This window comes from Macrosteles quadrilineatus, unplaced genomic scaffold (genome assembly GCF_028750875.1).
Source record: "Macrosteles quadrilineatus isolate MER2022 unplaced genomic scaffold, UCM_ALF_1.0 Scaffold_1__1_contigs__length_201487025, whole genome shotgun sequence".
Taxonomy (NCBI): Eukaryota; Metazoa; Arthropoda; class Insecta; order Hemiptera; family Cicadellidae; genus Macrosteles; species Macrosteles quadrilineatus.
The window spans coordinates 48,085,107-48,098,500 of record NW_026542594.1 but is presented as its reverse complement, the minus strand read 5'-3'; the positions used below and the strand labels follow the sequence as shown (position 1 = coordinate 48,098,500).

Genomic DNA, 13,394 nt, shown 5'->3' with positions numbered 1-13,394 from the left:
TTCTAAACATGTCTGGGCAATATTGTAAGCAAGGATATGTCGGTTGTTGATGTTCTGGTCTCTTTCAGGCTGGTGGTTGTTATGATCATAGTAGTTGGTTATGAGCACAACAAAGGATTATGAGATGATTGTCTAAGAGTTTAATAATTTATTACTAGGATAATAATTTATTACTAATATAATAATTTATTAATAGGGTAATAATGCAATTGCAATCTTAACAATATTATATGATAACAATAAAAGTTATCTACAATTGTTTTTAATAGAAGTGTACGTATTCCGTAAATCGAATTGGTTTTGGTTAGGTTCGGATATCCAACACTATCCGTTAGGTGTCTGACTTTTTCGGGTAGACTGTGTTTCGAAAACATGTATTTTAGCGAATTTCCCATATAGGGAATAAGCTATTACCGTAGTACTCATGGCAAGACCTGGACCTGGGACCGAATTTACTTTTTGGTTTTGAGGTCCCTAGATTTCGTGCAGATCGCTTCAGCCGTTCAGGAGGAGTATTTGTAAAACAAAAGCATGAGTGTAGCATTAGAGTTTCTCTTTGCTCCACTCAAAAATACTGGACACAACATGCATGTTGAATAATAACAGTAGAGTTCACAGTGATTCCACAGCTTCAATGCTTTTTTTGTTTATATTGTTGTAGGTTTGACTCAAATCCTGAACCCACAGACTCAGATGACGACTCTGAGGCTTCTGGAGGGAGTGGTGATAATAAGGAAAAGAAAAAGAAGAAAGAGAAAAAGGAGAAAAAATCAAAGTCAGCCAAAACCATTGTGAGTATTTACTGCGAAATTTAACCTACTGTACCTTGTAATGCCAGTAAAGAACAATCAGATCAAAACCAATTTTAACGATTACTTGATTGTTTTGGGTTTTTTTTTGTACCGTAAGAATTATAACATATTTAAACAAGTAAGTTTTCAGCTACAGTAGACTCCCTCTTATCCGAACTCCTCGGGAGCGAGGCCAGTCCGGATAACGAGTTTTCCGGTTAAACCAACATCCCCAAAAACTCGTTAAAACGGACCGTTAAAATGCATACTATATACATTATTTGACTTATATTTAGGAGAGCATTGGATTTAGACACGTGATCACTGGTGTCAATTCCTTCCCATGAGAACAGTCGTTTCAGTACCTCCCACTTCCTGCCGATCTAGTCCGGTTAAACCTATGTGCTGATAAAAATTGTGCAGATAAAGAGATGCCATTTCCACTGAACGTAGTCCGGTTAAACCGATGTCCGGTTAAAAGGTGTCCGAATAAGAGGGAGTCTACTGTAGTATCACTTTTTAACAAATTTTCCTATAGGGAAGCTAGAACAGTATCTTTGTGGCACAGTAAGGCCTAGACTTAGGGCCTATTTACTTTTTTATTTTAATGTCCCCAGAGGCTAAAAACAATGTAGCCTACAGTTAAATTTCCATTTATGTATCTATTCTATATATAGACTAGCTAGCCTGATAGACGTCGTCCTGTCCTAATGTGGTTTTTTGTCAAATGCTTGTTTTTTGTCATGGCTCAATCACGTCCTGGTTGAAGTTTGTTCGCTACGCTCACTCACCGTTAGGTTGGAGCTCGTTCGCTACGCTAACTCGCCTTTCTAAAAGTTGTTTGTTTTTACAAGACCTTCAAAATGATACACAATTTTACATATGTTGCCATTTAAAAATTTTCATTTACAAGGCTACCAACTTTAAAAAAAAATTAAAATCATAGAAATAATATTTAGTTTTTTAAATGTTGACTTGTTGTATATCAAATTAAAGCTGGACCTACAAGCATTAAGAATTTTCAAACAAAACGAAAATAAGTTTAGTGGTTTTCAAGATACAGGGTATTCTGTAAGTATCAATATTTTCTTTAAAAATGGCCGCCATTTTGAAATTGACAAAGATAAATGAGTTCTGTTTTCACTAAATTGTTTGTCTAGTCTAGAGCTTCAAAATGATGCATAACATGACATATGTTTACATTTGAAAACTCTGAGATTCGAACCCATGACCCCCAGTTTCTTGAACACCCTGTACTTATAATACCCCCGCCGAAGCAAACCTGCAGACTTAGCGAATTTCCAACTGCCTGATTGGATTTAAACTAAAATGTCTCCTTAAAAATATCACATTTATTCCCTATTCAAACAGAATTAGTTTAATGAGTACTTAGGTTTGCTGCAACAGGGAGGGTAAACAAGTTTTTTTAATGTAAAATATTAAAAGGTACTGTGGTTTAGTAAGAAATTAATGTATTTTCCAAATTTGATCAAAATATGTTCATTAACAAGCAAACTACAACAGTTGACTTATTCTCCATAAGAATAACATGGGAATTTTAAAATTACATTTTTTTAAATTTTCTCCGTAACAATTAGGCGCATAATAACGCTTCAATATACTAAATTATTTGTTTTTTTAAGCTCTACAAAATGGTTTGAAAATAAATTGTGAAATTTTGTGTTTTTAGGGTCAAAAATGAGAAAACCCTATTTTTACCCCATAAAACCCCCCATAAACATTGTGTAACCTAGTTCCCATAGTCCGATCATGCTGGTTCGCGAACTCGTTCAAGTTTATCCCGCCTTACACCTTTAAACCAAATTTTATCAAAATCGGACAAAAATTACTCAAGTTATCGTGCGGATGGACACACATATATATATATACATATATATATATATATATATATATATATATATATATATATATATATATATATATATATATATATATATATAGATGTATAAAAATTTGAACGAATGGTGTTTTTGGCCTCTGGGGACATCAAAATGAAAAAGTAAATCGGTCCCAGGCTTGGGTCTTACCATGAGACCTACGGTAATAGCTACTTCCCTATAGGGAAATTCGCTAAAATGATAAAACTATTTTTACTTTGTTCCTTGGGTATGAATTAGCGGGGAAAAGTTTTGTTTGATTTCTGTATGTCAACCCTTTTGTCTGTAATCTGTTTAGGACAGCTTAGAAGACTCACCCTGTATATAGATTACGTTTGGCAGTTTTTTGTGAACACTATTCCTCTGTTATTTGTGGACCAATTTCAACATTTGAAGTGTCAAATAATTTGTCTCAATTTTTAGTTTTGCAATAAGTTTTTAGAATTTAAAACCCCTTAGGTACCCTTAAGGATGCACTCTCAAAGGTTGATTTTCCCCCTATAAGAGTTACACAGAACAATTAAAAACAATGATCAGCTGTTTATAAAAAATGAGAGATCTTATGCATACGAGACGAGTAAAAGAAGAGAGGCCTGGTCTGACTGTAAGGAATCCAGATACACACTCACTTGGAGGGATGAATAATGGAATAATATTTTCCAGTTGAGTTCTGCTATACAACTTACTTTGGAAGTGGAAAATATATACAAAGAATATACACATCGTGTTGTCACAGTGGTAAAGTAAACTTGCCTAATATCAGATCAAATGAATACATGCAAGAAATTGATGTTTACTGTAGCCCAGTCAATAAAGGTTTTGTGTCGGAACAAATTAGTGACAAGCAAAACTATATACCACTGAATAGTACCCATAAAGATGTACATTTTACCAAAAGTCCCCTAAAATCCCCCCGGTGCTTTCCCCCCCCCCCCCTCAAAGTCAGGAATTGCATGGTTTTACTAAAACTCTCATATATCCTATATGGCTGATTCGATTACAATAATCTGAAATTCGTTGTATTCCTTAATAAATTGTCTAGAATAAAGTTCCTTTACACTTTTGCGATGACGCTTGTTGCGACTTTTTCAAAAATGATTGTCATTTTCGTTGGAAAAGTACCGTTTTCCCGGAAAATCGGAAAAAACCAAATTTTTGCGGAAATGGGTCATGTGTATATTCAAACTAACCGGTAAAGCGAGCTGAACAAGAACATGCAAGATTTTTCAAGATCCGATTACTATTAACGGAGATACAGCAGGAAAAGCGTCAGAAAAACCCTTGATTATATTAGATTTGGTTGGGTTAGGTTAGGTTAGGTTGGGTTAGGTTAAGTTAGGTTACATTAGGTTACATTAGGTTAGGTTAAGTTGGGTTAGGTTAGGTTATAAAACCTAATCCAAACTAACCTAACCTAACCCAACCTAACCTAATATAAGCAAGGGTTTTTCTGACGCTTTTCCTGCCGTATCTCCGTTAATAGTAATCGGATCTTGCATATTCTTGTTCAGCTCGCTTTACCGGTTAATTTGAATATACACATGACCCATTTCTGCAAAACTTGTTTTTTCCGCTTTTCCGGGAAAACGGTACTTTTCCGACGAAAATGACAATCATTTTTGAATTGTCGTGTATCAATATGGCTCTTGCATATTCTTGTTCAGCTCGCTTTACCGGTTAATTTGAGTATACACTAGGGGTGTGCGATGCATCGAAAATGCATCGGAATTTCGATTCGATTCGATTCGATGCATCGAATCGCGATTCGATTCAGTGGTGGTCAAAAAACGATTCGATTCACGAGGGAGTCAGTATCCATATACGAAAAACGCCTGCAGAAAGTCAATGCAATACCCGCAATACAGGAGCGCGTTGCTGTTGCGTTTCCTTTACGAAGGCGTTCTTATTTAATACATTCTTTGCATTAAATATAGCTTTAATTGTTTTATATTTTTTTGTTTTGACATTGCAAATGATTAGAGGTTTGTTTTTTGTCTTGATGTAAGCAGAGTGTGAAATATTTTACTACTGTGAACCTAGCCAAAACAAGGTAGGTTACTCCAAAATCATTTTAAAAATAAGTCTGAAAAATTGTTACTTAATACTTAACTAGTAAGATTAATGTTATAGACTGATTCATTTGGTATTTTTGTTAGGTGTCTGCCGGTCCCCGTCCCCGAATTTTTGTTGGGGCAAAAGAAAAAAAAAGAATAATTTATTTCCAAAGAAACACTCTTATATTATTATATCTATTATTACAGAGGAATTAAAATGTTCAAATGAGAATTAAAAATTAAGTTGGCTCACGACCTTTAAGAATAAAGACACAACAGAGCAATTGCCGCACTGCCACTAGCCAGAGCCAGGTCTAGTCGTCTACTGATAAGAGTAACAAAAGCCGTGACGCAACACTAACAGTGCAAAGAAAACAAAGTCAAAAGAATAGAAAGACTATTTATCCAGACATACTAGTATAATCATTTATTGTTTATTCAATACCTAATTAAAAATATATTTTATTATTTTACATAATAAATTATAAACAAAAGAAATATCTGATATAGTGAACAGATCTGTATCTTGGTTAGATGGGGTTAAAAAAATATATTTCTAAGATCCAATACAATATTTACAACTCACAAATTACATTGAATTAATTTCTTTGAAAATAATCTCTAACAGTTTTGTGTTTTTGAATAAAGAAATATATTTCTTTGTCTCTACTTCCTTGTTTCATCACTTGCATTTTGTCAGCAATTGAAGCAACTGGGTAGCAACCGGGTGGTGTAAGAGGGGAGGGGGAGGGTCTATGACCTTGAATTCACACATCGTTGCCCGGGCCTGGCTGGTGAGACTGATTCATTGTTTTTGTTGACATACTACTACCCTTCCTTAAGAGAAAAAGGCCCTGCTGTTCCAAAAACATTGAGGGTAGTTTAAAAACATTGACCTGTGTTGCCAAGGGCACTAGGCTAGAAGATAGCATTTAACTTTCTTGTCTCTTGATTTAATATTATTTTAATCTTCTATATATTATTTAAGAGTTACTTTTCGGGTACCTAATTAGTTGTGATATTGTTTGGCTTTATTTGATGGATTTTTAATTCTTTTCATTCATTAGCTATCAAAATCAGTTGTTTTAGGATTTTAATCTCTTGCAGTAGGTCTATACTACTGTATGACATGATATGCATTTTTTAGTCCTTATTAATTATACCATAAACAATGTTTGTATGTTATTTACTGTTTTTGAGTTTTATAGGAAATTAGTTTACACAATATCTTTTCTTCAATGAGTTCTCCACTTGACATGTTGCTTCTAGCCTATTACTATTTTAGGCCCTATAAAAATAATGCCTAGGTAAAGCTGTAGGCCTACTGATGCCAATAATAATTATTTATTTATGATGATGTAACAAATAATGTAAGTGTGAGGTTATTATACTAAGGAGGTTAGGAGGCAGGGAATGAATGATACATATTGCATGGTGGAAACATATTATTTTTATTTTCTTCTTGCTTGCAGTCCTGAAGCCGGTCCACAGGCCCTAAACTTGTGATATGTAAATTTATTTCTTAATGGTCTTTTTATATTAAGTTCCATTCAAATTTGTTGTAATTTAGCTACCGGCACCTATTTAGCTATTTAAACAGTTATTAAAATGAGAATGAATGTCTTGATAAAAAAAATATTTTCTTCTTTCTTGCAGTTGAGCCAATTCAAGTAAAAATTATGAAATAGGCAAGTAAAGCAGCTCACTGGTATTTCCAGCAGTTATTCTAATACATATGATTGAAAATAAATATTTTTTCACCTAAAATTCATATGTTAAGTATGAAATAGGCCTAATACCACATCAACAAAAATTTGTATTACACAAATGTGATACATTTTAATTATTGTTAATCCACTCAATTGACAATTATGAATAGAAAAATACCGTATTGCTTCGAATCGAGTTGCATCGAATCGAATCGAAAATCTTTTGAATCGAATCGTTGCTTCGAATCGAAAATTTTTTGCTGCTTCGCACACCCCTAGTATACACATGACCCATTTCCGCAAAACTTTTGTTTTTTCCGTTTTTCCGCTTTTCCGAGAAAACGGTGCTTTTCCAACGAAAATGACAATCATTTTTGAATTCAGGACGTAATTTAGCATAAGAATAGTGAAAAAAAAATTTTTTAGCGACACGTCCGTGATCGATATAATTACCCAAAATCGGTACGGTACGCGGCTACCAAAAATGTTGCGGTGTTCTCGTCAGATCGAAACCATTATTTTAAATTTCAAAGACATTACTATGAAAATGGATAGTATCCTAAAGTAATGATTTTCTAACAACAATTAATACTGTCCCACACATTATTAAAACCTTTCACTTCTAACAGGATTGTGTCAAGAAATCAACAAAGTTAATATAAAGGCTTCACCTATTTTGCTACTAAGTTAAGTACTTGTCTTGATAATTGGGGTCTGAGGGTCATACTTTTTTTGGGTCGGGTTGGGGTCAAGCCAAAAATTGTTTATTAATGAATTTTTTTTGGTCAAACTTCTATCTTTGTTTATAATATAACTTGATAATAAAATATGAAAAAAACAATATTTATGTATATTATTTCATTTTTATATCTTACTAGCTGTGTACCCGTTCTATGCACGGGGATCTTATAGTAATCAGTTGAAACCTTCTTATATAAAGGACAGCAGTTGGTTTGCATATTTTCAGATATGCTGGCCAAACTATTTATTATACATAACTTCATGTTATGTCGTTTGTTGTTGTTCCGGATCGGTATGACAATCAATAAAAGGCTAAATTACCTGTGTCCGCCGGTCGATCCTAATGTATCCTGATGAAATGAGGGAATAAAATACATAAAATACTTTATTAATAATTTATGTAAATAAACGGTATCAGCATTCTGACACATACTTTCTCCCATAAGTTTGTCAAAAACCTTTATCATATGTAAGTGGTGAGAGTAAATATACGCAAATGGGATTTGTACAATTTTGTTAAGAATTTAAAGGACTATAACATGCTAAATTTTTATCAAAATCGTTCGGGCCATTTTTGGGAAAATCCGATTTTTCTGTTATGTTATGGGGGTTTTATGGGAAAATGACATAATTTACAATAACCATAATTTTTACAGAAATGGGATTTGTACCATTTTGTTCAGAATATAAAGGACTATAACATACTAAATGTTTATCAAAATCGTTCGGGCCATTTTTGGGAAAATCATATTTTTCCGATATTTTATGGGGTTTTATGGAAAAATCCCCATTAAAAATAAAAATTTCTAAAAAATGAAAAAAACTATAAAACTGTAAGGACTATAACATACTATGTTAAATCAAAACCAGATTTTTTTCTAAAATCTTATTTTTCGTTAATTTATGGGGTTTTTATGGGAAAATAACATATTTGACCATAACTTTTGAACCGTAATTTTTACAGATATGGGATTTGTACCATTTTATTCAGAATTTAAAGGGCTACAACATACTAAATTTTTATCAAAATCGTTCGGGCCATTTTTGAGAAAACCCGATTTTTCCGGTTTTTTATGGGTTTTTATGGGAAAATTCCCATTAAAAATAAAAATTTCAAAAAAATGAAAAAAACGCCTGGAGACACCATGGATTAGAACCTACATACCAAATTTCATCGAAATCGGACTACAGGTGTGGTCTCTAGCTCTGTACACATCCAGACACACAGACACACACACACACACACACACACATACGGGGTTTTACCGAATACTCGCAAACACCTAATTGTGGCATCTTTCAACCTGCGGCCACCAGTGGATGAAGGAAGGTGGTAGAAACATGTCTGCATCGATATTTTTAATGAACACTCCATTTTAACATCTAACATTCCAGTTTTTAAATTGTGGCACCATGCCACAAATCGGTATATATCAACAGTGTGTGGACAGGATGCCACTAATGCGTTGTAGTGCTTGAGCGGTGTGTGCGCCCCCCCTACTTCTCGCGTGCGCTGTTGCCAGTTCTCCGTTCTAGTTCCTTCATTCCGTTCTGTATTCATGTGGCTATGCCCTAGCCGCTGTAGCTCATTTCCCGCGCTCATGACGTCGTCTTTTATTAGTGTAAGGATTTTATATGAAGTGTTTTTCAAAGCTCCAATAATTTTTACAATCATTGGATTTAAAGTCAATGGACCAAATGAAATGTCGTGAGGATTACATAAAACTACATGCTACTTTGTTGATATTTTATCGTCACATTGTATGTATGGTTTACGAACTGAGATACTTGGAATAAAGGCCTTAATGTGCTGGGTAAATTATCAGTTTCATGGGAATCTATATATTAATTACGTAAGCCGATTCTTTGCGTCAAAATTGTGGGCGACTGGGAAGTCGTAGAACGACGTGAGTGGGCTCAAATTAAAGGTCTTTATCCCGTGACGGCGGGAAAAATAGTGAAATTCCCAAAATCTTTACACAAAATTAGATATAACGTACAATGTTCTCCATAAGAATAGCATTAGAAGGTATTACTGCTGATTTTTGTTTACTTCAATCCAGCTGATCGTGATTTTATCATTAGCAAGTAAGCTTACATTTGGATTACTCTGCAATGTAATGTATACTATATAAAACCAACTATACAGGGTGTTTCACGGGAACCCTGACAAACTTCGGGAAATGGTTCCTGGGGTCAAAACTAGAAAAAAATGTCCTGTAAGCATAAGTCCTAAACTCAATCGTTTGCTATTTATACGTAAAAATGTGTTTTTTTAGGTTTTCAGTGTATCTGTTGAACATTTTAACCTCTAGATTAAAAAATCTTCAAGATATTTTAATTAAACTTGCATAGATAGATAGAATATTAAATTACAAAGAGATTTCATTAATATTATGTGCACACATGTTGGGTATGACTGAGAAAAATGAGTTAAAAAATCAAATTTTCCCGAAAAAATGATAATCCAAAAATATTTTTTATTTTTGACAGCTCTTCATATTTAAACCATTTAGTCGTTTGGCTTGCAACTTTACCAAAAGTTGTAGAATTTAATGGAGAACAATAAAATATCAACTTGTGTATACCTTTTATGGGGATTATCTTTATCAAAATCAAAAATATTGTAAGGTAACACATATTAATTTAATTTGAAGGAATAAACAAAAATGTATATTTAGCTTATTTATAAACATACCTCACTAAAAATTCGTATATTGGTTTTCCTAGTTGAGAAGGTTCGTATAAAGGCCTAAAATCCTCCATCCTTTTCATTTTTTATGGTGTAAAACAAGCATACTCACTCACTTTTCTATGTTAACCTTATAGGGAAAAATAAAATATGACAACTTGCAAATTTCTGAACATATCTTATTAAAACTTGGCTTATGACTTATTTTGATTGAGGACTTTAGGATTAATGCCAAAAATTCCAGTTTTATATTCATTTTGCACAAAACTAGCACAATCCTATCCTTTACGGGAAATAATTAGTCTTTTCAACTATTAGTCCTAATGGACGTTTTGACCTTTTAAATTTAAAAATGTAAATGCTATTTTAAAAATAAGTTCTTCATAGTTAGTATAGGTTGACGTGAAAACATTTTATGGAAGAAAGTAAAATATTTTACAACTCAATCAATTTCAACAAATCTAGGAAGTGCACTAACTTGGACGCATTATTATAAACATTTAAAATCCTAACATTTACCAACTGAAGCTCATTGGGTTTCAGGAGGGATCGGATTATAAGGGTTCAGGTATTTGAAAAATCGATATTTGTTGTTATTATTTCGTAATTGATTACATTTTTTAGTGTGCAACTAAAAATAGCTTTGAATTAAATAGAATATTGGTAAACCTGTAAATGCAGTTAATAAATCATCTGTTTTGCTCGGTCAGCTGATGCAATTTTTATTGTTGCATACTTTGTTTACATTGAATTTCCAGTCCATTGTTATTGGCAGTGAATATCATGTACACTAACAGTGAATATGCAGATATGGTATTTATTTATGGATTTTGTGATGGAAATTCAAGATCATCCGTTCAAGAATACGCTAGAAGATTTCCCAATAGGCGTACGCCTAATAGGCAAGTATTTACAGATCTATTTAATCGACTAAGGGAGACAGGATGTGTTAGAAAAGTTGTCCCTGACGGTGTAGTTCAAACTCCTGTAGAGGTTGAAAATGACATCTTACACTCTGTTCAGCAAAGCCCAGGAACAAGCGTAAGAAAGCTTTCACGACAGCACCTGGTGTCTATTTCTAAAACCTGGAGAATTTTACATAATGAAGGATTATATCCTTATCACTTAAGAAAGGTTCAGGCGCTTCACGCTGGTGATACCCTAAGAAGGTCTCAGTTTTGTCGCTGGGTAGCAGGAAATCGTCACCAAATTAAGTTCATACTCTTTACTGATGAAGCTCAATTTACTCGGAATGGAATAAACAACTCAAAAAATGTCCACATATGGGCCGAAGACAATCCACATGCCACAGTGGAGACAAACTTTCAACAGAGGTTTTCGGTGAATGTTTGGTGCGGTCTTTTAAATGACAAACTCGTAGGACCTCACATCTTAGATGGTGCTCAAAACGGTGTAAGTTATCTACATTTCCTAAACAACACTTTGCCGGAACTGCTCGAAGATGTTCCCATCCAGTCAATGGCAAGGATGTTTTATCAACATGACGGTGCTCCCCCACACAGGAGTCGAGCTGTAGTTGAAACGCTGAGAAACCGTTTCGAGGAAAAACATATTGCTCATCAAGGACCAGTGAATTGGCCCCCTAGGTCGCCCGACCTGACTCCGATGGATTACTTCCTATGGGAATACATGAAAACAGAAGTTTACAGAAGCAAGCCTCAAACAAGAGAAGAGCTGGTAGAGAAGATTCACACCGTAGCAGAAACATTAAAAAGTAATCCTATCATGATAAGAGCAGCTACATCATCTCTGGTTAAACGTGCTAGACTGTGTCTGTCTAAAAATGGAGGCCATTTTGAAAACCTCATCAGTTAAAAAAACTTTACTTCAAGCCTTCATAGTTTATATTGGCAAAAAAAGAATGATGTTTCCCTAGTTACTGTTTTTCTTCTTTAATTTGCAGTAATTTAAAGCTTATTAAAATTATTATGATACATTATTATATTAATATTAATTAAAAACATACCACAACATGTAAAACTTGGGTATACTAGGTTATAATTATTTAGTTCCAATTAAACTATGTCAAATAAAAAGTTTTAATTAAATATGTACTTAGAAATATGAGAGCTATTTTATTTTATTTTTCCTCATAATGTTAACATAGAAAAGTGAGTGAGTATGCTTTTTTTACACCATAAAAAATGAAAAAGATGGAGGATTTTAGGCCTTTATACGAACCTTCTCAACTAGGAAAACCAATATACGAATTTTTAGTGAGGTATGTTTATAAATAAGCTAAATATACATTTTTGTTTATTCCTTCAAATTAAATTAATATGTGTTACCTTACAATATTTTTGATTTTGATAAAGATAATCCCCATAAAAGGTATACACAAGTTGATATTTTATTGTTCTCCATTAAATTCTACAACTTTTGGTAAAGTTGCAAGCCAAACGACTAAATGGTTTAAATATGAAGAGCTGTCAAAAATAAAAAAAATTTTTGGATCCTTATTTTTTCGGGAAAATTTGATTTTTTAACTCATTTTTCTCAGTGATACCCAACATGTGTGCACATAATATTTATGAAATATCTTTGTAATTTAATATTCTATCTAGCTATGCAAGTTTAATTAAAATATCTTGTAGATTTTTCAATCTAGAGGTTAAAATGTTCAACAGATACACTGAAAACCTAAAAAAACACATTTCTACGTATAACTAGAAAACGAGTGAGTTTAGGACATATGCTTATAGGACTTTTTTTACCAGTTTTGACCCCAGGAATCATTTCCTGAAGTTTGTCAGGGTTCCCGTGAAACACCCTGTATAAAGGGATAACGTTACCTTTAATAATCAAGACTTTTTAGTTATGTCAAAGTTGAAATAAATTGTTTTCAAGATTTAAGAAACGATTCAAGATTAAAAGAAGATCTTCTTTGTTTTTATTTCAAAACATATGTAAAAGATTTATTCCAATTTTCTTTTTAATTTACTAACATTTATATTTGAGATTTATTGTAGTGTTTAATCAATATTTTGTATGAAGTGGAATAACCTCAACAGTTACTCTTAGAAAACAATTTGGGAATAGAGATGAAGTAGGTTCGTACAGGTATTTAAACGAACCAAAAATATTTATGTCGTGATTAGTTTCGATAACTGGGTAATGGAACCCTAACTAGCCGCAAAATAGTTGGTAATTAGACGTTGACTAGGCCCTTTTTTGGTTGAATATGTAAATCAATCGCACCTTTAGGAGGATTAACACCACATACTTACACTAGGCTAATAGTGGTTTTTTAATGTTGATCACAAACAAATTTAGGTCCAAGTTCTGTCAATGGGATGCCTTTACTTAAGAATAATTTTGTTAAACCTTTACAAAATGAGCATAGACTTAGAAATAATAACTGGGTAGGGTATCTCAACACACCATTTTTTGCCTTTTCTTATTTGACGAAGACAATTTCCAATACTGTATTTCAATCGGGGAAGCCTTGTTATCAGCATTGACCAAAAAACCAAAGCTACCTTAATAAA

General features: G+C 33.2%; 1 protein-coding gene across 1 annotated transcript in view; it reads left to right on the top strand.

Annotated features, from left to right (window-relative positions):
* Positions 1–13,394, top strand: part of LOC128982944 (FACT complex subunit Ssrp1) — a 124,437-nt gene that overhangs the window by 81,401 nt on the left and 29,642 nt on the right. Inside the window, exon 11 of the mRNA XM_054402040.1 lies at positions 662–791. Coding sequence (XP_054258015.1) covers positions 662–791 — 130 coding nt within the window. The remainder of the gene's footprint in view (positions 1–661; positions 792–13,394) is intronic.